General features: G+C 43.2%; 1 protein-coding gene across 3 annotated transcripts in view; it reads right to left on the reverse strand.

Annotated features, from left to right (window-relative positions):
• Positions 1-24,796, reverse strand: part of adcy7 (adenylate cyclase 7) — a 92,387-nt gene that overhangs the window by 18,864 nt on the left and 48,727 nt on the right. For 2 of the 3 annotated variants that reach the window (XR_014553832.1, XM_083662357.1), the window contains exons 3-14: positions 18,976-19,170; positions 18,251-18,418; positions 17,273-17,422; positions 12,678-12,838; positions 9,658-9,769; positions 8,613-8,740; positions 7,076-7,234; positions 6,170-6,302; positions 5,817-6,002; positions 5,310-5,353; positions 1,614-1,673; positions 227-304 (exon numbers count right to left, since the gene is read on the reverse strand). Coding sequence is in view for 2 of the 3 variants with exons in the window: in XM_083662357.1 (XP_083518483.1) it covers positions 227-304; positions 1,614-1,673; positions 5,310-5,353; positions 5,817-6,002; positions 6,170-6,302; positions 7,076-7,234; positions 8,613-8,740; positions 9,658-9,769; positions 12,678-12,838; positions 17,273-17,422; positions 18,251-18,418; positions 18,976-19,170 (1,574 nt within the window). In the remaining variant the exon portion in view is untranslated. The remainder of the gene's footprint in view (positions 1-226; positions 305-1,613; positions 1,674-5,309; positions 5,354-5,816; positions 6,003-6,169; positions 6,303-7,075; positions 7,235-8,612; positions 8,741-9,657; positions 9,770-12,677; positions 12,839-17,272; positions 17,423-18,250; positions 18,419-18,975; positions 19,171-24,796) is intronic. The other variant, XM_083662358.1, reaches the window with a different exon arrangement.

Raw genomic sequence — 24,796 nt, forward strand, 5'->3', positions numbered from 1 at the left:
GGTTGCCCAACCAAGCCGGAGGGTAGCGCGGGGCACGAACCTGCAACCCTCGTGTTGGTAGGCAGGGAATCTACCGCTGCACTACTCGGGTGCCGGGTTTATCTCGTTTCTATTGTTGTCTTTCTTTTTCATGAACTTTTTTTTGGGGCAAACTTTTACATTGTTGTATAAAATATGGGCCCGCTACGTAAATAAAATTGGGTATACGAATTAAAAATGGACCTACTTGCTGCTGAGCTCGTCGATGGTTGTAGTCATCTCGTTGTGCAGCTCTTCATCAAACTTACTCTTCTGGGACTTGTTCCTGCGCCGGAAAGCACAGAGACAATCAGGAAGAGAGGCAGAGCGACTGACACACACAGGCGGACTGGGACGGGATGCTGGAAAACCAGACGAGGTCATGCGGGTTAACTCTGGCCCAGTTTAGCTGTGCTGGGAGACAAACGGGTTACGCCATTCTGAGCATTAGTGGGGGGGGGGGGGGGGGGGGAGGAGACATGGTGTGTGTGCCTGTGAAAGCAATCTACAGCGAGTGTGCCGGATGCAGCATATCGTGTGTTAGCTGAACTCTGGGGGATTCGGCACGGGAGTGTTTCTGCAGTGGCCCTGCGTGGAAACCCCTTGGCAGGAAGGAGACACACACACACACACACACACACACACACACACACACACACACACACACACACACGCACACACACGCATGCACACACACGCACACACACACACACACACACGCCAGTCAGTGTGTCAGTATTTAGGGGAGCATCAGTGGTCAGTATTTAGGGGAGCATCAGTGGTCAGTATTTAGGGGAGCATCAGTGGTCAGTATTTAGAGGAGCATCAGTGGTCAGTATTTAGGGGAGCATCACTGGTCAGTATTTAGGGGAGCATGTCACACACTCCACTAGCAACAAAAGACAGAGTTGATTACTTAGTTAACGGGTTGGGGGTTTGGCTGAATGCTTGTGAGATCCCGTGTTGCCCTGTTACATAGAAGAAGGCAGCGAGAGAAACAGTCAGAACGACCAGAACAGTAGTAGATCTGTGCTGGGGGGGTTAGTGTTGGTACAGCAAGGCTCTCCACTGAAGGCAGTGGTTCTCAACCTGCGGGTCAGGACGTCCCAATAGGGTGGCAAGATTTTATTTTTATTTTATTTATTTATTTATTTATTTGGGGGGTGTCATGGAATAATTCATGAAAATCTAAATGTGATGAGAAAAGTATTTTCAGCCAAATAAATTCATAAAAAGGGAAATTGCATGAAGCATATTGATTCCTTGGTACTTATTAGCAATGAATCAAGAAATTGTCTTCAGTACAGGCAGAGGGGGTCACTCTGGTGGGACTTGAACCCACAACCTTTGCATAACTTTCCGACCATTAGGAATCCAACACACTTTTTTTAGTGAGCTTGCAGAGCCACTGAGTAAAATTAAAATAATTATTGAATATGGAAGTTCACCATTCTGTGCATTTACACTTGGAACAGGGGGCGGTGAGTAGGTACCCCTTAGTTTTTGGGGGGTCTCGAGTCGACTGAGCCGAAAAGGTTGAGAGCCACTGCACTGAGGGAGGGAGCACCTTGCGGGCCGCAGAGGCCCCCACTCACTTATAGCTGCTGAACGGAGGAGCGGGCAAGGAGAAGGGCTCTTCAAGAGACTCGTCAAAGCTGCCAGGGCGCAACAGTAAGACACAAACAACACATTCATCACAACACAGCGGCGAGCAACCAACATGAACACCTTTTGATCACATCGACGTTCACCGTCAAGTTAGCTCCTGAGTTCTACTTCGTTTCGAACTTGGGATTCTCATTGAGATTCCTTGAGATTCCTCGTTCTCACTCGTAAAACCTGGGTTGTAGGACAACAACCCCAACGTTTTTGCCGCTTTGAGACGTCCTCAGCTACAGTCAACTGTGAATTCATGAATGAGATGAACTATCTCTAAGATAAAGACTGAATGATCGTATATAGAGGAATGCTTGTAATACAGACTTAATGATCTCATGGAGAAATTCTTGCAATGTTCTTTTGGCAGACACTTATCTCTTCTAATCGTATCCTTCTGACCCACACTGTCTGTGTGGGCAAGTCCATATTTGTCCATAACATATACTCCACACTTGTTGCCTGTGCCACTTCAGCTAGTGATTTCCTACACTTCCCAGAATGCCTTTCGACAACCTCCAGGGAGCATATTGTAGGTGGAGAGAGAAATAGCAGTAGTGTGACTAGGTCCAGCAGCCCCAGTGACAAAAGGTACAATTGTGTACCTCGTCTTCTCACAGAGCAAGAGAGCAGGTTTTGCCTGTGAGTCTATAATCTATATTTGTGTGTAGGTACAGGTGTGATTTATACAGTAACTTTAAATCCTATCAAGAGTACAGCCCACCACAACTGTCTGCAGCCATCAATGGGTTCCAGTGTTTCCCCTAGAACATTTTTCAGGCCTGGAGGGATTTGGAAATGTAACCCGACCGCAACGGTGGGGGCCCTCACTGGCGACGCTAAACCTTTAGCTAACCTGCTCGCATCTATGTTCGCAATGGCATCCCAAGTATCATCATACTATTATGGGATGCGATGCGAACAGTTGGATTATGGGATGTGCGTTTCCCAGGCAACGACACACGTTGACATGTTTTGGAACAGCGCTGCACGCTGGCAAAATGCTTATTGTTTTGAATGATTTGGCATCTTCTATTACTGTCAACAACAGTATTGTTGTATTGTAATAATATGCCATAAAGGTTTATTGAAATTTTGGGGGAAGCAGAAAAAAAATTCCCCCAAAAAGGGGGCGGGGGGAATCTTTTTTTTTGCTTTTGCTTTCTGGCCTGGCGGGGGCGCCGTTGGCGTGGCGGGCCCGCCAGGCCTGTAGAATGGTAGGGGAAACACTGGGTTCAGCCAAAAACGTGAGCCTTTACTGCATTAACAGTGGAGTGGCAGCTTGCATTACCGGGAATGTGGATGGAGAAAAGAGAGCAGGAAGTTCAGAATTTTCCTCCTGGAAAATATGCCACTACAGTATGGTTCTGCTAGGCTGCACTGGCTGATTGGACTTTTTTCCTGCTGTGGAGTCTAGAGTGGATTTTTCCTCTAGAGTGGATTCATTAGTAGGATTAATTTAGTCTATTTGATGCCCCCAGGTAATTACTTGATGTTCAATACCTTTAGTTAATGCAACCCCTTAGCAATGACTCAGTCATATTAGAAATGGTCCAGCATCATCGATGATGCTGGAATAGTATGAATATCAACTATCATGAATTGATCAATTCATGATAGTTCAAACATTAAATCATTCATTAACTCACAATAATTAATTTGTGATAATCCTATGATGATGTCCCATAGTGGAAAGTGTTACGTATAAATTCAGTTTGAGGGTGTTCTGTTTCTTAAAGAAGCAGCACGCCTTGAATTTCATCAATATCCATTCGAAAGAATCTGTGTCAACTAACTGCCACTCATTTTAAAACAGTAATTTTCTCATTTCCCTGCTCTGTACTGGCTCCAGGTCTGACGCACATGGGAGGAGAGACGGCTTTTGAGCTCGGACCACTAAAGTGGACGACCTAACTCAAACCAAATGTGCTCCTCTGTGATATTTACATAATGGCGATGCACCGTGTGGGCTGGCATGTAACTGAATGAATGAATAATGTATTATTTACACGTGCTTTCGTTTAGGAGCGTTTACATTTGAGATGGTCTGTTGGTTTTCTGTATACAAACCCACACATGCTCTCTACCTGCACGCTCACTGTGAAGGTGAAGCGCTCTGGGCAACAGTGTCAGCAGCTCCGTGACTCAAATCTAACATCCACAAAGAGATGTGTGGGTTTGGATCATGTAATACTGTACGTGGCAAAATGTCATAAAATGTCCATCTAAATAAATTGGTTGGATGTGTACTAAACTCAATTAATGTACAATAAGAATCACTTAACATGCACATCTTTTGTCTTCAGTCTAAAAGGTGCAAATGGCAATTCCCTCCCGGGTCAAACGACTCTGCAGTGGTCATGGGTTTATATCAGCTCCGCCCCGATCGGGAGGCGATGTAAATATAACACCCGGATGGGCACACTCATCTTCGCCCCCTGACACACGGCGCAATGCTGCATCGGGACCCCTGAGGACGGATGTCAGTGTTTCCCCACAGACGGAAAATGTACTTTGTTTACAGTTAATCTATCATCTTATCTATCTTCTATATATATATATATATATATATATATATATATACCGTAAATTCCGGACTATAAGCCGCACCGGTGTATAAGCCGCACCTGCAAAGTTGACTATTTTTTTCTTATATAAGCCGCACCGGACTATAAGCCGCGGGTGTTTTAATGGTATTTTTTTATTTTTTATTTTTTATTGTGTTTTAATGTTTAATTACCATATGTAAGGGTTCATGCACAGAGGGGATTGTCGGGAAAGAGATGGCTGTTTGAGGAAGCTCCCATTTATTAACATTTCAACAAAACAACATAACACAACACCACCTGTGTTGTTTTTTACAGTGCACACAGTGTCATACAGTGTCATACAGTGTGGTGAAAAGAGGGCAAGAGAGGAAATTAAAACTTATTAGTTATATAGGATTTATAGTTAGAAAGAGTGCTAAAAAAGAGAGATTTTTTTTTTTTTTTTTTTGAAAAAATCCATAGATAAGCCGCACCGTTATATAAGCCGCAGGGGCCAAAAAAGGCCAAAAAACGGGAAAAAAGGTGCGGCTTATAGTCCGGAATTTACGGTATATATAAATTTGGCAATGTGGGCTGAAACTTTCAGGGGGTGTAAAGAGCACCCGTGTGGGTGACCTGACGGAGCCGCATTTTTTTATTAGGTGATTGCCCTAATTACCGATGTCATCAATAATGTTATACCATCACTGAGGATGTCATCAGTGATGTCATACATAGGCATTGTGACATCACTGATGATGTCATCAGTGACACACTGTCTGACTGAGGGAGAGAGGAGAGGGAGAGGGAGAGAGAGACTGAGGGAGAGAGGGGAGAGATACTGAGGGAGAAAGGGAGACATTGCGCGTACGCCAATAGGGCACACTCATCCCTCCCTAAACAACTGCCCTCAAGGTGCTTTTGAGCAAGGCACTCAAGCCACAGTTGATCCAGTGAACCTGCACACTGAGCGCCAACCTCCAGCGGTGAATGTGTGTGCCAAGCAGAAGCGGGGCATGTGCTCAGTCAACTTTCCCTGAAGCTTCAACAATATTCACCAAACTTCAACACACCATGTTGTAGCTACCAGCTCAGGCTTGTTCTTACCTCTCAGTGATCTTGGAGGAGGGGGCCGATCGCAGCGGGATGTCCTGGAAAAGACAGGCACCAAATTCACCCATGATGGCGTACGTGGTGAAGGGCAAACCCACGTAAACTCCATTAACCTGCCTTTTCATTTATGAAACCGTTTTACCCATGTTATCAAGACAATTTAAAGCTTTGTGATCTAAATACACAGTACATATATAGTGTATATACAGTATACAAATATATATATTGACACACATACATACACATATTCATACACATATATATATATTACATTACGTCATATATATATATATATATATATATATATATATATATATATATATATATATATACCGTATATATATATATATATATATATATATATATATATATATATATATACACATATACATATATATATATTTAAACTGATGGTTCAAACATGGTTCATACAGTGGTTCAAGTGCTTAGCATTTTTTCCAATACATTTCAGGTGTTTTTTCAGGTGTGTAGTCTGCTCACCTTGAGGCGTGGCTTGCCATTGGCCATGGTGTCGGTGGCGAAGCCTTCGCGGTTCTGCAGGTGGGCGAAGGGCTTCACGGCCCCCCAGGACTCCAGGTAGCGGGTCATACGCACCGACGCCCGCATCTTCAGCCCGTCGTTCACCCGGGGTTTAGGTTTAGGACCCGACTGGTCCTTTGACTTGTACTTTAACACACATGTCATATTAAGACACTGAGTGAGCTTCTCAATACTTCAAAAACACAGATCACTGCCATTTTTTGTGACAGGCGTGCATCATCTTTTTTTCAAATGGTGAATAGTTCTCGCAAATCTAAGCAATATGGAGGGAAAGCAGGCAGATGATGGCTCACCCGCGGATCGTGGACTAGGTAGGTTTGGATGTTGATTTCCTTCAGGTAGGCATCCCTCTGATGCCCGTTGCCCTCCTCCACTTCGTAGGCCTTGTTCAGGTGCTTCAGGGTCGCCTCCGTGATGTGGACGCGTCTGGACGAGTGAGAGAGTGATCAGTTGAAATAATTAAATAACCTGGCTAGAGAAACATAAGAAACCTATTTCAAATACTGGATTGCACTCAAATAGATGTGGATATATTTTCTGATATTGAACAGGTGGCAAAGCTACACATTTTAGCCTGCTGCCTTCTTCAATAGCCATCCATTCTGATCAGAATCTGAATCAGAATCACTTTTATTGCCGCAGTATGCAAGTTACATAGGAGGAATTTGTCTTAGTGTCTGTATGCAGCGTAGCGGTCACATCAATATACAGAGATAAGAAGTAGGAATATAACTAAAGACAATTGCAAAGTTGCAAGTGCAATCAAAACGAATCAAATCGAGTAAATATATACAATATGTACATGAGTGGTGAAGTGTTCTGTGGATGATAAATATGAATTTATGTTGGATTTACATGAGATTTACAGACTGAGTTAAATAGACGTTAAATAGGCAGTGGATTTACATGAATTTACAGTCGGAGTTAAATAAGAGTTTACATTGAATGTACATGAAATTTACAGGCTAAGTTAAATAGGCATTAAATGTGCAGGGAATTTACATGAATTTACAGTCCCAGTTAGACAGGCATTAAATTAGATATGAGTTCCAGTTTTATGGGGATGGGGGATGGGGGGGGGGGGGTTCAGTTGAGTTTAGGAGGAGGTAGTGCACAGCAGATGTTGGCAAACGTCAATGAACTGCATAATATTGTGTTTTGACATGAAACCTTCACATGTAAGTAATCCCACCACCTACCCTGGAAGACCTCCAGACTCCATGTGATTGGCCAGGGTAACGTCATGTGACCACACGTCAAACTGCCACTTGCGTAGGCCGATCACGCCGCAGAGCACGTTGCCCGAGTGCACGCCCACTCTCATGTTGATGTCGACCCCGGTGGCCTCCCGCACCTGCCTGGAGGGAGATGATGCACCAATGCTCAAGCTCTCTTCCTAATATGGAGATGGGGCAGTAGGTGAGCGCGCACACAGCTACTGAACACTGAAGGCTGGACGTATTCATGTCGAGTGATAACTTCTAATCCTCTGTGCTCGCTCCGTCTTGCTCCGTTTCCTCTTTCCCTGTACCATGTGTCAGTATGTAGTGTACAACTGATCGTCTAAGTCAGTGGTTGTCAGTTCTTTTCACATGGACCCCTAAACAGACAAAAATTAGACCACAGACCCCCAATTGATAGGATTTTGTCCCACGGTCCACCATATGATAAGATTGATGCTTTTAGATGTTTTATTACAGAAAGTGTATAAAACCCATGAGCAAAATAGTCATTGTGTTACTTATGAATGGAATTATAGTGAAAATAAATTACCCCCCTTTTGGCTGGGGACCCCCTGGAAGCCCCCTCAAGGACCCCTGGGGGTCCCCCGGACCCCCATTTGAGAACCACTGGTCCAAGTGTTTCTAATTTGTCCTTTCATTTTGAGCAGGATAGTAAAGGACTAAAACAGCCTCCTCTCTCTCCTCGGCAGCCCATCTTATTCCTTTTCTAAAACACCCGAATAAGGATGAGAATGTGTCATGTTCAACATGTGTTTCTAGTTTGGAACAACACAGTTACATTTTAACAATATCAGATTATGTTAGGGTCAGGAATGAACTTAAATTGTTTCCCCTGTGGCTGCAAAGTGTGACTAGACATATAGTTTGGCAGGTGACTGGCCATCAGTTGGACACCCGTCTCTATTCTGAAAATGTACTGACTGATAAAATAATGAAAGTCGCGACTTCATTTTGGGGTTGTCCGGTGCCCGTCAACAGCGATGTTCTTTTCCTTTGTTATTCTACAGTTGTTTTGAAGTCACTCAAATGTGGTTTACCCGAAACTAGACACACGAGTAAGAGAGAATGAGTCATCCTACAGAGTCCACCGTTACAGAATACAATGTTCTGTGCGTGTGTGTGTAGAAATCACACAATGTTCTGTGCGTGTGTGTGTGTGTGTGTGTGTGTGTGTGTAGAAACCACACAATGTTCTGTGTGTGTGTGTGTGTGTGTGTGTGTGTGTAGAAACCACACAATGTTCTGTGTGTGTGTGTGTGTGTGTGTGTGTGTGTGTGTTTGTGTACAAATCACACAATGTTCTTCTGAGAGATGTTCGTCAACTGCCTTTTACCGTATTAACATATTTTATTTACAGCAGCACACGTCATTCATTACTAAAGTGAGAGTGGCAGCAGCATATGTGTGGGGGAGTGAAACTGTGCAGAGAGAGACAGTACGTGTTCGTTAAGTGTGCAGCTCTGTGGTCGGTGGTGGTGGGTGTAAAACTCACTTGATGGCTTCACACATGTCCAGGCCCATCTTGACACAGTTCTTGGCGTGTTTGGGCAGAGACACCGGCAGTCCTGACACACAGTAGTAGCAGTCTCCCAGGATCTTGATTCTCATGCACTCGTTCTCCTACGAGGAACGAGGACAGAGGAACTCCAAAAGGTTACGTACGGGCTTGTTTGAAGATGGTGGGGGCAAGAATGGATGAACCTATCTGAGATGGCTTCACCTCTTATTCAACCAGGCCAATTATCCAGCATCCTAAATAACAGAGGAGCAGTTGCACAGGACAAATATACACAGTCTGACACCTGAGAGACGCCTGAAGCAACTACAGCAGTGATACCCAACTTGCGGCCCGCGATGGAATTGCAAAAGTTTTTTTTTTTTCTTTTTCAGGGCACCTGAACGCAACATGCAAGATACCCGCTGAATAAGTGTCCAAATGTTCATGTCACTCTGGCCAATACTCCACTTCTGTTATAGCATTTCAGTCTGGAATATGGAATATCTTTAAATAATCTATAATTTACTGTAGCTGCTAATTGTCAAATACTGCCGTCTGCTCGCTACCCAGGCACTTATGTATGTACTTAACCTAACTAACTTAAAATAACTAACTATCCGGTGTGCACAACATTGTCAGACTAAACTCCGGCTGACACCCCAAAAACCTACAATCCACTACAGAAAAATTTATATTCGTTTGTTTATTAACTGGCCCCTGGCCTTCTATCATTTCACGAAAGTGGCCCCCGGGCAAAGCAAGTTGAGTATCCCTGAACTACAGTCTTGTACTAATGGAGTGCCTTGCTCATGGGCACATTGCCAGTATTTGTTTCCTTGTTCAACTCGCCCAGCTAGATTTCCCCAACTAGTCTTGGACACAATCTTCTAGTCACAAGCTCACTACTCTTTACACTCACATTATTGCTGTCACAATCTATAGACGTGAATCGTCATTTGCAAGTCAAACTCAGAAGTCAGCGTTAAACCGGTATTAACAGTTAATAACTGCAGAGAGGAATTCTGAATCATTAACTCACCTTAGCAATTTGGTCAAACTTGCCAAACAGTTCGTTGAGCATAATGACCAGCTCCTTGGGAGAGCAGTCACTGGCCAGGCGGGTGAAGCCGACAATGTCAGCATACAGGATACTGAAAGAAAGGCATGACAGACTTTAAAGACCCTGGAAACCCAAAATAAATATGCATTTTGAGTTCATCATCATAACACAGGATCCTATGTTAATAAGGTTTTGTTGAATGGACAACTGCAAGCTACGTCATTGATTGGCCCCGCCCTAGTGACGTCAACAGGCGGGGAATTTGAAGCAGTTCAGCACCGCCCAATTCAAAGCTGCCTCACGAAAACATTTAAATATTGAAATGGCGATATTTAGGATTTGGGTTGAAACTACTGTCTCAAACTTTTTGAGGCTTATAATTACTCACATAAGACCCTAAATTACATACCGTAGTAGTTAGGTTTTTGTGTTTTTGTTTAACGCACACAGCAAGCCAGACCTTTCTAGATTCCACATAGTTAGACACAGGCCTAAATATCAGTTCATTGTATTATATATATATATATATATACAGTATATATATATATATATATATATATATATATATATATATATATAATTATAACTACTGTTGTTGCGGGAGCAGCCATCTTTATTAGGTCATTTTGAGGTCGGGGGCTGCTGAGGCTCCTACGAGTTTGGAATGGGAAATATCAGCTCTAGTGTCATCACCGTCCCAGCTCATGAACTTTGAACCGTAAGATTACCAGTTACAGTTATAAAGGAATGCACGATTATTATAGGTGCCAGTCAGCCGATCACCGGAGGGACACACTGATACCCAGCCTGCCCTGTTCCACTGACCGACTGAGTGGAATCAGCCAGGTGCTGGACATCGCTGAGGCACACCACACTAATGACAGGCCTGAATGGCATAATTATAGGGAGAGGTCAGGGAATCAGTCTGTCATTCAACACCTACGTACTGAGGGCTTAATAGAACAACACTGCAGCAGAAAAGACTGATCCAGTCACAATGACCTATCTGACTGACAGGCCACAAAAGTCCTGTGCCGTTGTCTTTGTACGTACAATCAATGTAATCTACATAGTTCTAATCGATATTATAAACTGTCCTGCTGACAGTCATGCCAATAAAGTGAATTAATATTGCCTATTCAAGTGAATGTGAAGGTTTTTGATTCAAAAGTGTGAAGCTGGAACCTGAAACACTCATCACTCGAATATATTCTTCTTCTCAGTAAGAAACATTGAAGATATATTAAAGATATCAAACAAACGGGTCTGAAGACTTTCAGTGGGCTGTAGATTATGTTAATGGTTGTATGGAAAATTATTCTTGCTCCAAAAGCCATCTGGGAACAGATGGGGTTCTATAAGCTAATGCAGGGGTTCCCAAACTTTTCCGACCAAGTACCACTACATACCAAACCAAATTTCCCAGGGACCACTTCCACTGCGTTGTCTGCAATTACTGGAAAACAAGACTACGTCAAAACCTACTACTGTATATTATGGCTGGATCGTGTTCGGGCCGACCAATGGTGTAAGTTCATTACTCAGTCAGTCAGTCAATACTGACAGACATTGGCGTTTATAAGGATGGCCCCGCTGTTGCGGTCCAGCCAAAGAAAATGAAGCCAGTGAAGCATCTGCCAAAGTTCAGTGTAAGCTGACCCCATTATCTGTCAGCACTTTGTAAGTGAATGAAACCCTCATAAAACAAAAATCTTAAACTGGGTCAGTGCTCTGTATACATATAAACATACTCATCTCCGTCGTTATGAGAAAGAGATAGACCAAATCTGCTGCGAGGGAAAGCATAAACACAAGTTTCCCTCAAAATGACTGGGGCTTTATGAGTGTGAAAGTATAAATAGATCTCCCAGTAGACGGAAACGGAAATTTTAACCAATTTGATTAGAGACCTCAGCCATGCTTAGGTTTGAAAATACAAATATAGAACTGAAGTTAAAAAAAAAAGTAATGCAATAACCAAAAGCTTTTGAGAGAGAGGAAAGAAAATGGAGGCAGAGAGCCAAGAGTGGAAGTTCACAACGTTAATGATTTGGGTCCGATCCATTTTTGTCCAATCAGATTAGCGATTATCAAGGCCCCTTTGAAGACATTTTAAGAAATCTAGTCTTTGTTTCTGATGTGAAAAATTGGCACTAGTCTCCTGTTAGCTTTTATCAGCAGTGAAAGTCTATGACACCATTACTCTCACAATTACTTTCACTATCACAGGTCAAAATAGTTCTACTGGTCTGATTAGTGACCTATAGGACAGGCTTTCATACTATATTTATTTATTTATTTTATTCATTTGACAGGGACAATGGACAGTTAGCTAGTAGGAAGCTACATTTCATCTGCAGTCCTAGGTCCCTAGATGATACAACAATCAAAAAAATAATAATGTAAATATATGTATGTAAATGTAAATGTAAATCTGATACACAGCCATGTAATATAATAAAAGGTGCATTGCTGGGTATTGGGTGTTAATGACTACATGATTGAAGTAGGACATTTTGTCGACTCATTTCTCCAATAATCGATTTGTTGTTCGATCTATATAATGTCAGAAAATGGTGAAAACTGTCAATCAGTTTTCCCCAGAGCCCAAGATTACTGTGATGATGATGTCATAGAGGAGTTTAAAAAATAATCACAGTGAAGAATCTGGAATCAGAGAATTTTGACTTTTTTTCTTTCTTAAAATGTCTCAAACTGATTCATCGATTATCAAAATATTTGGCGATTAAGTTACAGTAGCAGCTGACAACTAAATGGATTAATCACTGCAGCTCTATACTGAAATACTGCTTGAAGAAAATGATTTGATTAGCGATGATCAATGTCAAATCCATAGCCTTCCCTTGGAATGGTGTCCCATTCACTGTCTAGTGTCTGTCTACTGTACCTGACGTTCTCGTGCTCCATTCACTGTCTAGTGTCTACTGTACCTGACGTTCTAGTGTCTACTGTACCTGACGTTCTCGTGTCTACTGTACCTGACGTTCTCGTGCCTCTTGACGTAGAGGCTGTGGAAGTTGTTGTCTTTGACCAGGCGCTGCTGCTCCTCCTTGTCCTTACACTCCTGCAGACGCTCCATGATGGCCAGCTTCATCCTCAATGAAATGTAGACTGGTAACACAGACTGCAGCAGGTTCTCCTGCGCACACACACACACACACACACACACACACACACACACACACACACACATTACATTTAAATATGTACAAATAAATAAACAAATAAACAAACAAATAAAGGCAACTTGGGCCCAGGACCACGTGCGTCATGTAGCAATCAGGCGACCTCATGCAACTCAAGCTCATCTTCTCCTTCTTCTAAGCCCTACTAAAAAACCCTGCTCTGTGCTCAAGCTCATTCGAGTAAACAACATCTTTCAACAGCCCAAGTTTGGCACTGATGACATCATCACTGTTTCAACGGCCTAAGTTTGGCACTGATGACATCACTGATGACATCATCGCTGATGACATCATCACCATTATCCATTCCTGACTGACTGATTGAATGAATTAATGCCTGCCTGACTCACCCAAAAACGCCTTCTCTTGACCATGCGCTGCACAGGCTGCGCACGTGGTAAAAACTAAAAACTGACGTGCTACTGAGCGAGCTAACAAGGCTCTCATTCAGACAGCGTACTGTTAACTAAGGGTTTTTCCACTGCATCAGTGGCACCCGCTACCAAATGTACATTTAGTGGGTGCCTTACCAGCATGCTGCAATCATACCCAATTAATGTAAACATAACGTAATGGAAAGACAGCCCATACTAATACATTAATGTCATGGAAATAGACGTATTAAATCGGCAACCTGAGAAGAACACTGTTCAAAGTATGTTTGTACAAAAAATAATAATCTGATGATTCAACTTCTGAGAAATCATTCATCTCTCTTCATCGCATCATTCCAGAACTCGGGTTAGACCACCTGACCACATCGCCAAGCCAAGTCTCGTCACATTTATCTACAGAATGCTTTTAACAAAATACATTCATCACAAAGTGCTTTACATAGATTAACTGGATGTAAATAAGAGATAAAATCAAGAACATATACAAAGTTTAAGATATGAGGCAGGAGCTTTTGAGTGTGTGAATGTGTGTGTACATGAGAGAGAGAGAGAGAGAGAGAGAGATGGAGACAGAGCTATCTAATGTATGGGTGTGTGTATGAATAACTGAGTACTCTTCAACATCTGGAGGTTTGTGAGAATCCATTGCCTTTTGTCCTTGACTTTTTCCATGTCGTTTTTCTTTGGAGAAGAAACTTATGAAAACTGAGGATACAGAATGAATAGAACAAGGCTAGTCTATATGAAAATATACACATTTATTATGATTTGCCTCTTGACGAACGTTACACCTTGATAACAAGGAAACCCTAGGTGTTATGTGAATTCAAAATGTATTGAATTGAGATCTCAACAATCTACACAAAACACCAAAATGCCCTGTAATGAAACACAAAAATGTCTCATTTAAACATTCCCTGAGTCAATACTTTTATAGAAGCACCTTTGGTAGCAATTACAGCTGTGGGTCTTCTACGACATGTTTGTATCAGCTTTTCACTTTGTGGATTTTGGATTCTTCCGTGCAGATTTGCTCAAGCTCGGTCAAGTAGGATGGGGGAGTGTCAGTGAACAGCTATCTTCAAGTCATTCCACAGGTTTTCTTATAGGAGTCAAGTCTGGGCTTTGGTGAGGCCACTCAAGGAGTGTGTGTGTGTGTGTGTGTGTGTGTGTGTATGTGTGTGTGTGTGTGTGTGTGTGTGTGTGTGTGTGTGTGTGTGTGTGTGTGTGTGTGTGTGTGCGCGTGCGTGCGTGAGTGAGTGAGTGAGTGAGTGAGAGAGAGTGAGACTTTTTCCACATTCTTGTTCTGAAGTCATTCCAGTGTTGACTTGGCTGTATGCTTTGGGTTGTCTTGTGGGAACAGAAATCATCACCCCAATCTAAGGTTCTTTACAGGTCCTCCTCAACGGCTCCCCGTATTGAATAAGCCAAATTTGGCCTTCTCTCAGTCCCTGCTGCTGGAAAGCCCCCCCTTTTTTGTTGTTGTTAAATATAAACATAAATAAATATATAAAAAAAAATATATATATATACCGTATATACATGGATATATATATATATATATATATATTATAATATATAAATAATATAACATATTTACATCACGAGTAAGGGACACAATACAGATTATGCATTCTGTATTGCATTTATGCAATCTAAAAACTCAAATCATTATCCTATTTAATCTTAAATTCAGGGTGTAACACCACAAAAAGTGGAAAAAGTCAAGCGGGTGTATTGTGTGTGTGACTGTATGAGAGAGAGAGAGAGAGAAAGAGTGTGTGAGAGAGAGAGAGAGTGTGTGTATGGGTGTGTGTGTGAGAGCGAGTGAGTGAGTGAGTGAGTGAGTGTGTGTGCGAGTGTGTGTGTGTGTGTGTGTGTGAGTGAGTGAGTGAGTGTGTGTGTGTGTGTGTGTGTGTGAGTGAGTGAGTGAGTGTCTGTGTGTGTGTGTGTGTGTGTGTGTGTGAGAGAGAGAGAGTGTGTGTGTGTCTTTGTCTCGCTCCACTCTGCTGTGAGCTGAGCTGGTCGACCCCCTGTGCAGGTTCAAATGGCGCTATATCAGTTTCCTGCTCAGTCTGAAGCGTGGAGTCACATAAAGTGACCCTTGTGCAGTCAGATGATGCTGTCTGACTGCAGGACGCGGCGCTGCTGCACATCTTAGCCATTAGACTTGCTCTGGGTCTACCGCTAATTCAAGTCACATACAAGTACTTATACACATAAGTTATGGTAAATGTGGGGAAATTAGAAATCAGAAAAAACGTGATCCCAAAAAAAAGAGAGAATTTCATTAGTGTTGCTCTCAAAAGGGGAGTTTTAACGTCACAGGGTTTTTAAATGCCATCTCTGACGACCTTCCCACCATGCCAAGACACATTTCTGGGGTAAACACTGTGTCTCCTCCTGTGTTCCCCATTAGGAACAGCTTCCCCCCGCCATGATGACCCTTTTGTCTTTGGCTAACCCCCGGCACCTCGCTCCCTTTTTTCAGCCTCAATTCAAATACAACAGAAGGTTGAAATGTTAACGATCATCTCATTCAAATACAACAGAAGGTCGAAATGTTAACGATCAGATAATTCCTCTCTGTCCTACTAGGCAACGCACCAGCATTCCCCTCTCACTAAGTTTGATGTCACCTCCTAAGCAACAGTCAAAACAAATGACCAAAGAAGAAGAAAATAAATGTTTTAAAAAAGCCATCTGGAGTCAAAGCAAGTCGACGCAGACTCGTCTCATTTAAAAAATCATTATAATAAAATCTAATGTGGGCAGGATGTGGTAGTCGGAACGAAAACTTCCATGGGAGAGTGAACATGAGGCCGGCCAATGGCCAAAGCCTAAAGCTGAAATCAAATTATAAGCCTATGGAAATAACAATCATTCAAGAGCTATTTTCATAATTTGTCTATAATCTTTATTTCCATTCAGTGAAGTTAGTACATTTCAAACGTGCTGTTCTTCTTCTGATGTGAAAGTAACCAGCAGTATGGATGCAAGACGGACATATTTTAAACATAAAGACATAGATGGAGAAAAAGGTTAGTCTAGCCAAGCCTACGAAATAAAAACGAGTAATACCACTTGAATTCCAAGTACATTGGATCAGCGTTTGTGTGTGTGTGTGTGTGTGTGTGTGTGTGCGTCCGAGTGGCGACAGCGAGACTGTGCATACTCGAACGTAACTTGTCCAAAACGTTATCGTGTCGTTTACCAAGAACTTGCAATTATGCCGGTGGGGGAACATTTTATTGTCCCTCCATTTCAAAACTCATTCCGGCGAGCCTGCAGAAGGCTTTGCTAGATGAGGGACAAGCACGTTAAATGAGGAAATGGCATTTCCTCATTCCTCACAACAAGGAATTGACGGCGCAGAGTGACATTTCCGAGGAGCTGCACGCCCCCTACGCCCAGCTGCGCCGATAGGACGCCCAGCTGCGGCGACCCCCTCGGCGCAGTCAGCGCCGCCGAATTCGCTCGAGCATAATTTGCGCTTTAGCCCTCGTTCACACCATACGCCAAAGCCACGCTGAAGCCACGCTGAAGCTACGCTGAAACCACGTAGTTTCATGTCGGCGTCCTTGTTAACAGGTGAGAGTGTTCACACCAGCCGCACGCCACCACGCCATGCCGAAGCCGCACTGAAACGATAGTTAAGGCTTCTGTTCTTTTTTCCAAGCGTGCAGCGCGCTGAACCCGAGCTGCCAGGCATGAAGTCAATGCAAGTTGTGGGCGGGGGAAGGCAGCGCCGAGCGAGGCGCTGACGAAAAGAGAGCGCTTCTTGTGTGACCGGTTTAGCCTGACACTCAGCTTCTGTTCAGCTCTGCTTCTGAATAGCGCCCGGTGTGAACCAACGCTTAAGACATTTTGACCAAAGCATTACACTTTAATGCCATTTTCTTCAGCAACATTTTGGGGGGCCATTCTAATCGTCCCCCCAGTTTGGGGGTCCTGCAGCAGTGTTTCTTTGAACCCCTCGAGCGGTAGACTGACCTGTTGTCTCTTCTCTATCTCCAGCTTGGTGCGCATGCTCAGGCACCTCACGGTGTCTTGGAAGGCCTGCCTCAGATGTTTCTCCATCAGCACCTTGTGGAAGGCACCGACCACACCGCCACACAGAAACACCACCGCATTGGAGCACAGCTGGAGAACACACACACACACACACACGCGCGCGCACGCACGCGCACGCGCGCGCACACACACACACACACACACACACACACACACACACACACACACACGCACACGCACACACACACGCACACACACACACACACACACACACACACACACACACGTTACAGCTATACAGGTACAGTAGCTATTACACACATGCAGTGTCCCTCTCATCTCAACTGTCTACACACCTATGTATAATACACACATTTCTTATGTTTTTCCAATATATATAATGAATATACTATGAAAAAAAAAATCAGTAGTGGAAATAAAAGATGCATTTTTGCACATGGCCCTGCACTTTACAAAACACGGACTTTGCACATAGACTAACTTATTTTAAAATTGTATTGTTTTTATGTTTTTATTTTTCTCTTACTATTTTCTGTCTGCTCTGTATTTTTAACCCCTGCTGCTGTTGCTGTTTTTAGACGCTTGAATCTCCCCTCGGGGATAAATAAAGGTTTCAATTCAAATCAATTCAATTAAGACTTTTTCTATGCACACAAAAGGCTTATTTCTCTCAAATTTGGTTCACAAATTAGTTTAAATCCATGCTAGAGCACTTGTTTGTTTAAGTCCTTTTTCTGTCCTGAAGCCGTTACAAAAATATCAGTATTGGGCATCAAAAGCCCATATTGTACAATAAAAAAATAACATCTACAGACTGATACGTTTCAGAGAACATTTCAGAATGTAGTAAGTAATTATCATCAGCAGCCCTGGTAATAACTAGCATCTTGACTTTAACTGCAGCTTTTATCGTACGAGCTCCAACAGGCTTCACACCTGGTTGGCCAGGTAAGGAGGGATTTCATGGTGGTTGAACACGGAGAGGCGCAGGGTGAGGACCAGGATGTGGGACAGCGAGGAGATGATGCTCAACACCACGGCGTACCACAGCTGGAACGGCAGCATGGTGTACACCGTGAAGATGATGAAGAGGAAGAAGGGCACCTGGGAAAACAGGGGAAGAGGTTCACTTCACTAAAAGGTTACTTTCATTAGCTGTCACTCATCTGAATTGAGAGTAATCCGGTGTCTTAAAGGCACAGTCATGGGGGCAATCTGTCATGTTTTAGAGATGGAAATCAAATTAATTATACCATGGTCTGGGTGAATACTCAATTCTGATTGGCTGCAGGGTGTCTATTAATTTGTGATAATACAGTGATAATGTACACCTAAGTAGTTCCTGTCAAATGGTCTGTTCATCGTTCATATCAATGCGCCAGGATACCACCGTTAAGATTAATATGGCACTTTTATAAGTTTAGGAAAAAAAGTAGTCGGTCAAAGTAACTATTTAGATTACCCCTGTGTGCTCAGTCTATCAAAAATTACGGCTATTTAGAAATCTGCATTCACTGACAGTGATGAGAAGAGCCATTTCATTCATATGAAAATGCTGCAGATTATTACTGTACACCTTTGTACACTACATTATTCTCTATCTAGTGTTGAAGATTCAATAGCAAAGTCCAGCCCTCCCTCCGTGTGTCCTGTGAGCCTACCTGGTCCCAGGCCAGGATGGTGGTGTTGCTGAACATGAAGGTGTAGCCCATGGTGAGGTGCGTGGCCCACACCACCAGGCCCAGGTGACTCCTCCATCGCTGCGTGACCTCCGTGCACACCAGCACAAACACGGCCAGGAACACACACAGGCTGCAGCTCACCACCGCCACAAAGGCAGAGTGCGTCCTCGCGCTCTGCACCAGCACAAAGGAGGGGGAGAAGGAGAAGATGCAGTTTAACACACACACTCGGATCGTTTCGTTAGGAATTAAAAGATTAAAAGATTTATGGAAGTGACGATAATCCCACACCTGTTTATGCTGTCTAGCGTATCCTATTTATCACTGCATATGAGTCTTTATACACCACACTTTACCCTCAGAGTTGCTTATTCCTTTCACTTTCATACTCCTCAGTACCATTTTCTCATAGTAACAGAACCCCCCCCCCCACCGACTAACTTTGTGTTATTTAGCCCCCTTCCCGACAAGCTAGCATAGCATTGCTTGGTTGGTAGCAATGGATGCTGCCTGAGGGCATCTGCCATCTAGGGTAATATGAGACCAGTATCTTCACTTTGGCTGAGAGCCCGCTAAAGCAGTGATACTCAACTGGCGGCCCGCGGGCCACATGCGGCCTGCGGGCGCCCCCTGTGTGGCCCGCGATGGAATTGCAAAAAAAAAAAAAGATTGACAGTGCACCTGAACGCAACATGCAAGATACCCGCTGAATACGTGTCCAAATGTTCATGTCATTCTGGCCAATACTCCACTTTTGTTATAACATTTCAGTCTGGAATATGGAATATCTTTCAATAATCTATGATTTAGCTGCTAAATTGTCAAATACCGCCCGCCGTCTGCTCGCTACCCAGGCACTTATGTATGTACTTAACCTAACTAACTATCCGGTGTGCACAACATTGTCAGACTAAACTCCGGCTGACACCCCAAAAACCTACAATCCGCTACAGAAAAATGTATATTGATTGTTTATTAACTGGCCCCTGGCCTTCTATCATTTCACGAAAGTGGCCCCCGTTGCAAAGCAAGTTGAGTATCCCTGCGCTAAAGCCTCTGTAAGACGGTAAACCTACTGTAGAATCGGACCAAATACCATCATGTCACCGAACTCATCGCAGACCACCAGAAACCTTTCCAAGGGCTGCGCTTTGAGAGCCCCTGCTATAAGTAGAGCAATATGTATAGTCTGCCCTGCATTGTCCCCTTGAATTGAATGTGACGTCCTTTTGTCCCTGCACCGTGCATGGCAGGATGTACTGTGTATGTCTCTATGTTCCTGCATCCATGTTACAAGGTCACATTTAATGTACTATAGACAAACTGAACGATTCTGATTACAATGATTCTAAATGTGAAAATAAGAATGCTACTGTAAGAATCAGAATGGTTTTTATTTGCCAAGGTATGTTTTCATACATACTAGGAATTTGTCTTGGTGTGGTTGGTGCACATTAGGGGTGTCAAAAATAATCGATTATAAGATGCATCGCGAGGCGGACGTGTACGATTCACAAATGTCAAAAATCGATTATATTAAAAAAAAAAAAAAAAAAAAAAAAATTATAATCAAATAAAATATAATGGAAGTACATGCATTTGTTTATTTTAATTATGATCATAATACAATGCAATTCCAAATGTACTTTTATTTTAAAAGTAGCCACACAGTGAGAAAAAATAAATCATGTATTGGGGAAAAAAAGTGATGCATCGATTTCAGATGCATCGAGATGCATCTATAATCGTTTTATAATCGAATCGTAGCCCTCTGAATCTGAAATTGATAAGAACAAATATACAAGACAAACAAATATGATATAAAGGATCTAAAGAGATTATAAAATATTATAAAATGATTCAGATATGAACAGATATAGATAGTATTAACATATATAAACAGTATTAACAAAGTAGGTATTATTCAGTAAGAATGCTAAAATGACTTTTAAAAAAAAAGTACTTAAAAAAACACTAGGCCAGATCTTATTAAAAATATGGATTGAATTGGCAAATATATGTTCATAGTCTGGTAGTTTGTCTGGTAGTGTTCATGCAGCTTTTTGCTCCGATTGAAGTTGATAGAAGTGAGGTTCTCCATGTGTGTGCTTGATGCTCCCGAGGGCCCGTCCATATCGAACCCGAGCACAGAGGCTTATGTGGGATTATTACCGAGGTTTATTTCACATCTGTCTCTGGCATCATGTCCTGTTTGCTCCGGGCCATGCTCTTCCTGATTGAGTTACTGTACAGTGAGAGGCAAGCAGGAGGCACACAGTGTGTGTTTGTGGGCATGTGTGTGTGTGTGTGTGTGTATGTTTGTGTGGGTGTGTGCGCGCTTTGTGTGTGAATGTCTGTATGCGTGTGGGTGTGGGTATGTACTGTACATGTGCACGAGCGCACGTGATGTATGCATGTATGCATGTCTGGAAGCATTATGTGTGGGTGTACCTGTGTGCTGACGTGAATGTCTGTCTGCATCGAGTGCCAGCAAAGAGACGGAAATACCGTAAGTGTGTGTCAAATGGAGAGAAGACAGGAAGGGGTTAAAAAGAGTGTTAAAGAGTGAAGACTGACACATATTCATCTTTTTCCTGGACTTGTTTCCCATGATTCTCAGCGGTAGCTGGTTGTCGTCTTCCTGTTTAAATTTTTTTCACTAGTAAGGAGGTGCTCGCCGCTGTCAATACCGTGTGTGTCAAATGGAGAGAAGACAGGAAGGGGTTAAAAAGAGTGTTAAAGAGTGAAGAGACTGACACATATTCATCTTTTTCCTGGACTTACGTTTCCCATGATTCTCAGCGGTAGCTGGTTGTCGACTTCCTGTTTAAAGTTTTTTCACTAGTAAGGAGATGCGCGCGGCTGTCAAAGAGTAACCTCGCATCATCAGGCTCCGTTTACAAGTGATTTTGTCACCCGGCCTGTTTTTCCGGCCTAGAGCCCGCCCTAGACCGGAAACAAGCTGCGGAAATAGCTCGCTCACTTGAGAATCAGACACAACGAATAAGAAAATAAAACGGCACATTTAGGTTATCAGTACAATTATGATATCAGAGATGCTCCATGACCGATGCATTTTAGTCCGATTGTGACAATTATAACGTTAACAAGATAACAAATAACGTTAACTATACCTCTTTCGTCTCGTCAGATCCTCTTTCACCGTTTTGACCGGTGTGTCAGGCGGTGGTGGCGGAGATGCCATATTGCATGAACGTTTTGTTTTATGTAACGCTAGCTACTATACAACTTGTGTTGTTCCAGGCTCTAGCTTACGTAACCTCGCCGCGTCAAGCTAACGGCAACAAAGACGTTTTTGGCACACTTATTTCCGGTATTGTTTCCTGTTTCCTTGGTTTATGCCCCCATGACAAAAAGCGGAGTAAAGGGTGCCCAGACTAGTCAAAGAGTGGGAACGTACGGCTTATTTTATCCGAAATGGCTAAAAATAGTAATGTTGTGTGGTTGCATAGCGGCGATATTTTACAAAAACGAGGTGAATGTCAATTCACTGGTACTGTATTGGCTTATTTTAGCCGAAATTGCTAAAAAATAGTATGTGGTTGCATTATAGCGGCCGCTTTTATTCTGAAGGCTAAACGTCCAAACCGGAACTCTTATATTTGGTCATTCAACGGCGTTTTAGCGGTCTCTCTCTTTCAAGATTCAAGATATTGTCACTCCGTTGTACAATTATGCACATGTGAAATTATTGTGCTGGGGGCTCCATTACAAGACATAGGTAGGTACAAAGTCACAACAATTATTATGATTATTTTCAGTCTCTTTCGGTATGAACGGTCCTGGGCGGAAACAGGCAACCGGCAGCTGGAAACAGGGAGGGAGGGTGTCACGGGCTCAGCAGGAAACTCGTGAATAGCGAGAGTGAGAAGGCCATCTCTGCATTGTATGGTGAGCATTCTGGTTGCCATAGCAGCGGTGGAAATGGCAAGATCTCGAGTAGAGCACACTGTCTGCGCCCTACTGTATGTATAGGGCTTTGAGTCTTGACAACCTTTTTGTAGACAGGGAAAGAACAATTATTCCATAGGAGGAAACACAACAACAACAAATAATACCGATACTACTGGCACATTGTGAGGGCGGACAGACTCACAATGAAACAGACTGCGTTGTTCTGTACGATTTTCACCTCCGTCAACAACCAGGAGATTTTCACCCCGTTTGTTTGATTGTCGGCAGGATATCTCAAAAAGGTATGAACGGATTTCCACGAAACTTTATAGAAAGGTTGGTCATGGGCCAACATAGAACCGAGTCACTTTCCATGCCCACTGGTCAAAAAAGGCCATGGCCAATCACAGAAAGGTGCCTAATTACTAACTACTGAATAGATTCACATAAAAGCACAAATCTAGTTACATATCACATTTTAGGCACTTGTTATTCCTACTTATTATTATGACCTGTTGTGGTTTGCACAATCTTTCACTATGAATGTCTGCAGCACCTGCGTTTGCATAGTGAAAGAATGCTTTATTTGATGCAATAGTCTGCTGTCTATTATATATGAATTGTCCCCTTGCACTCACTGTAAAGGTCCTGTTGTCCTCCTGTCCCTGTACCATGTGGGTCAGCAAATACACTATGCACCATGTGAGGTGTGATGTTGTGATGTTCCTGCACCATACATTTATAGTACTTGGCAGATGAAGTGACATTAGATTCAGATCCTAACTAAACAACAACTAAATAGACATTAGACAGGCACACAACAATAAGCGCTAGCATGCTCCTATCAGGCTAGCATGCTCATATCAGGCTAGCATGCTCCTATCAGGCTAGCATGCTCCTATCAGGCTAGCATGCTCTTATCAGGCTAGCATGCTCCTATCAGGCTAGCATGCTCCTATCAGGCTGGCATGCTCCTATCAGGCTGGCATGCTCCTATCAGGCTAGCATGCTCCTATCAGGCTAGCATGATATGCTCCTATCAGGCTAGCATGCTCCTATCAGGCTAGCATGCTCCTATCAGGCTAGTGCTCCTATCAGGCTAGCATGCTCCTATCAGGCTAGCATGCTCCTATCAGGCTAGCATGATATGCTCCTATCAGGCTAGCATGCTCCTATCAGGCTAGCATGCTCCTATCAGGCTAGCGCTCCTATCAGGCTAGCATGCTCCTATCAGGCTAGCATGCTCCTATCAGGCTAGTGCTCCTATCAGGCTAGCATGCTCCTATCAGGCTAGCATGCGACTATCAGGCTAGCATGATATGCTCCTATCAGGCTAGCATGCTCCTATCAGGCTAGCATGCTCTTAATACATACACGGACTCAGGCGCCTGAAGAAATTTGGGCTAAGGAAAGAAATCCTCAGGGACTTCTACAGAGGCACCATTGAAAGCCTGCTGACTGGCTGCTTCACCGCCTGGTACGGGAACTGTACCACCATGGACCGCAGGGCGCTACGGAGGGTGAGGCGCGCGGCCCAGCACGTAACAGGAGACGAGTTGCCAGAACTGCATGAACTGTATAACCAGCGGTGCCTCAGGAGGTCCCTGAAGATCATCAAAGACACAAACCATCCCCACAACAGCCTGTTCTCCCTGCTACCCTCAGGGAGGAGATACAGGGTTCCAAAAGCACGCACAAATCGCTTGAGGAACAGTTTCTTCCCGCAGGCCACGAGACTCCTTAACATACACAAATAGTGTAGTAGTCGTACCGTACCGTACTGCAGCTGCTACCATTATGTATGCCTAATGTTTAATTGTATGTTTAACAAGGTACATGTTATTTGCACCTGTATGTCAAATACGTCGAATTTAAAATGTCTGAA

The sequence above is a fragment of the Poromitra crassiceps genome, assembly GCF_964638095.1.
Source record: "Poromitra crassiceps genome assembly, chromosome: 28".
Classification (NCBI taxonomy): Eukaryota; Metazoa; Chordata; class Actinopteri; order Beryciformes; family Melamphaidae; genus Poromitra; species Poromitra crassiceps.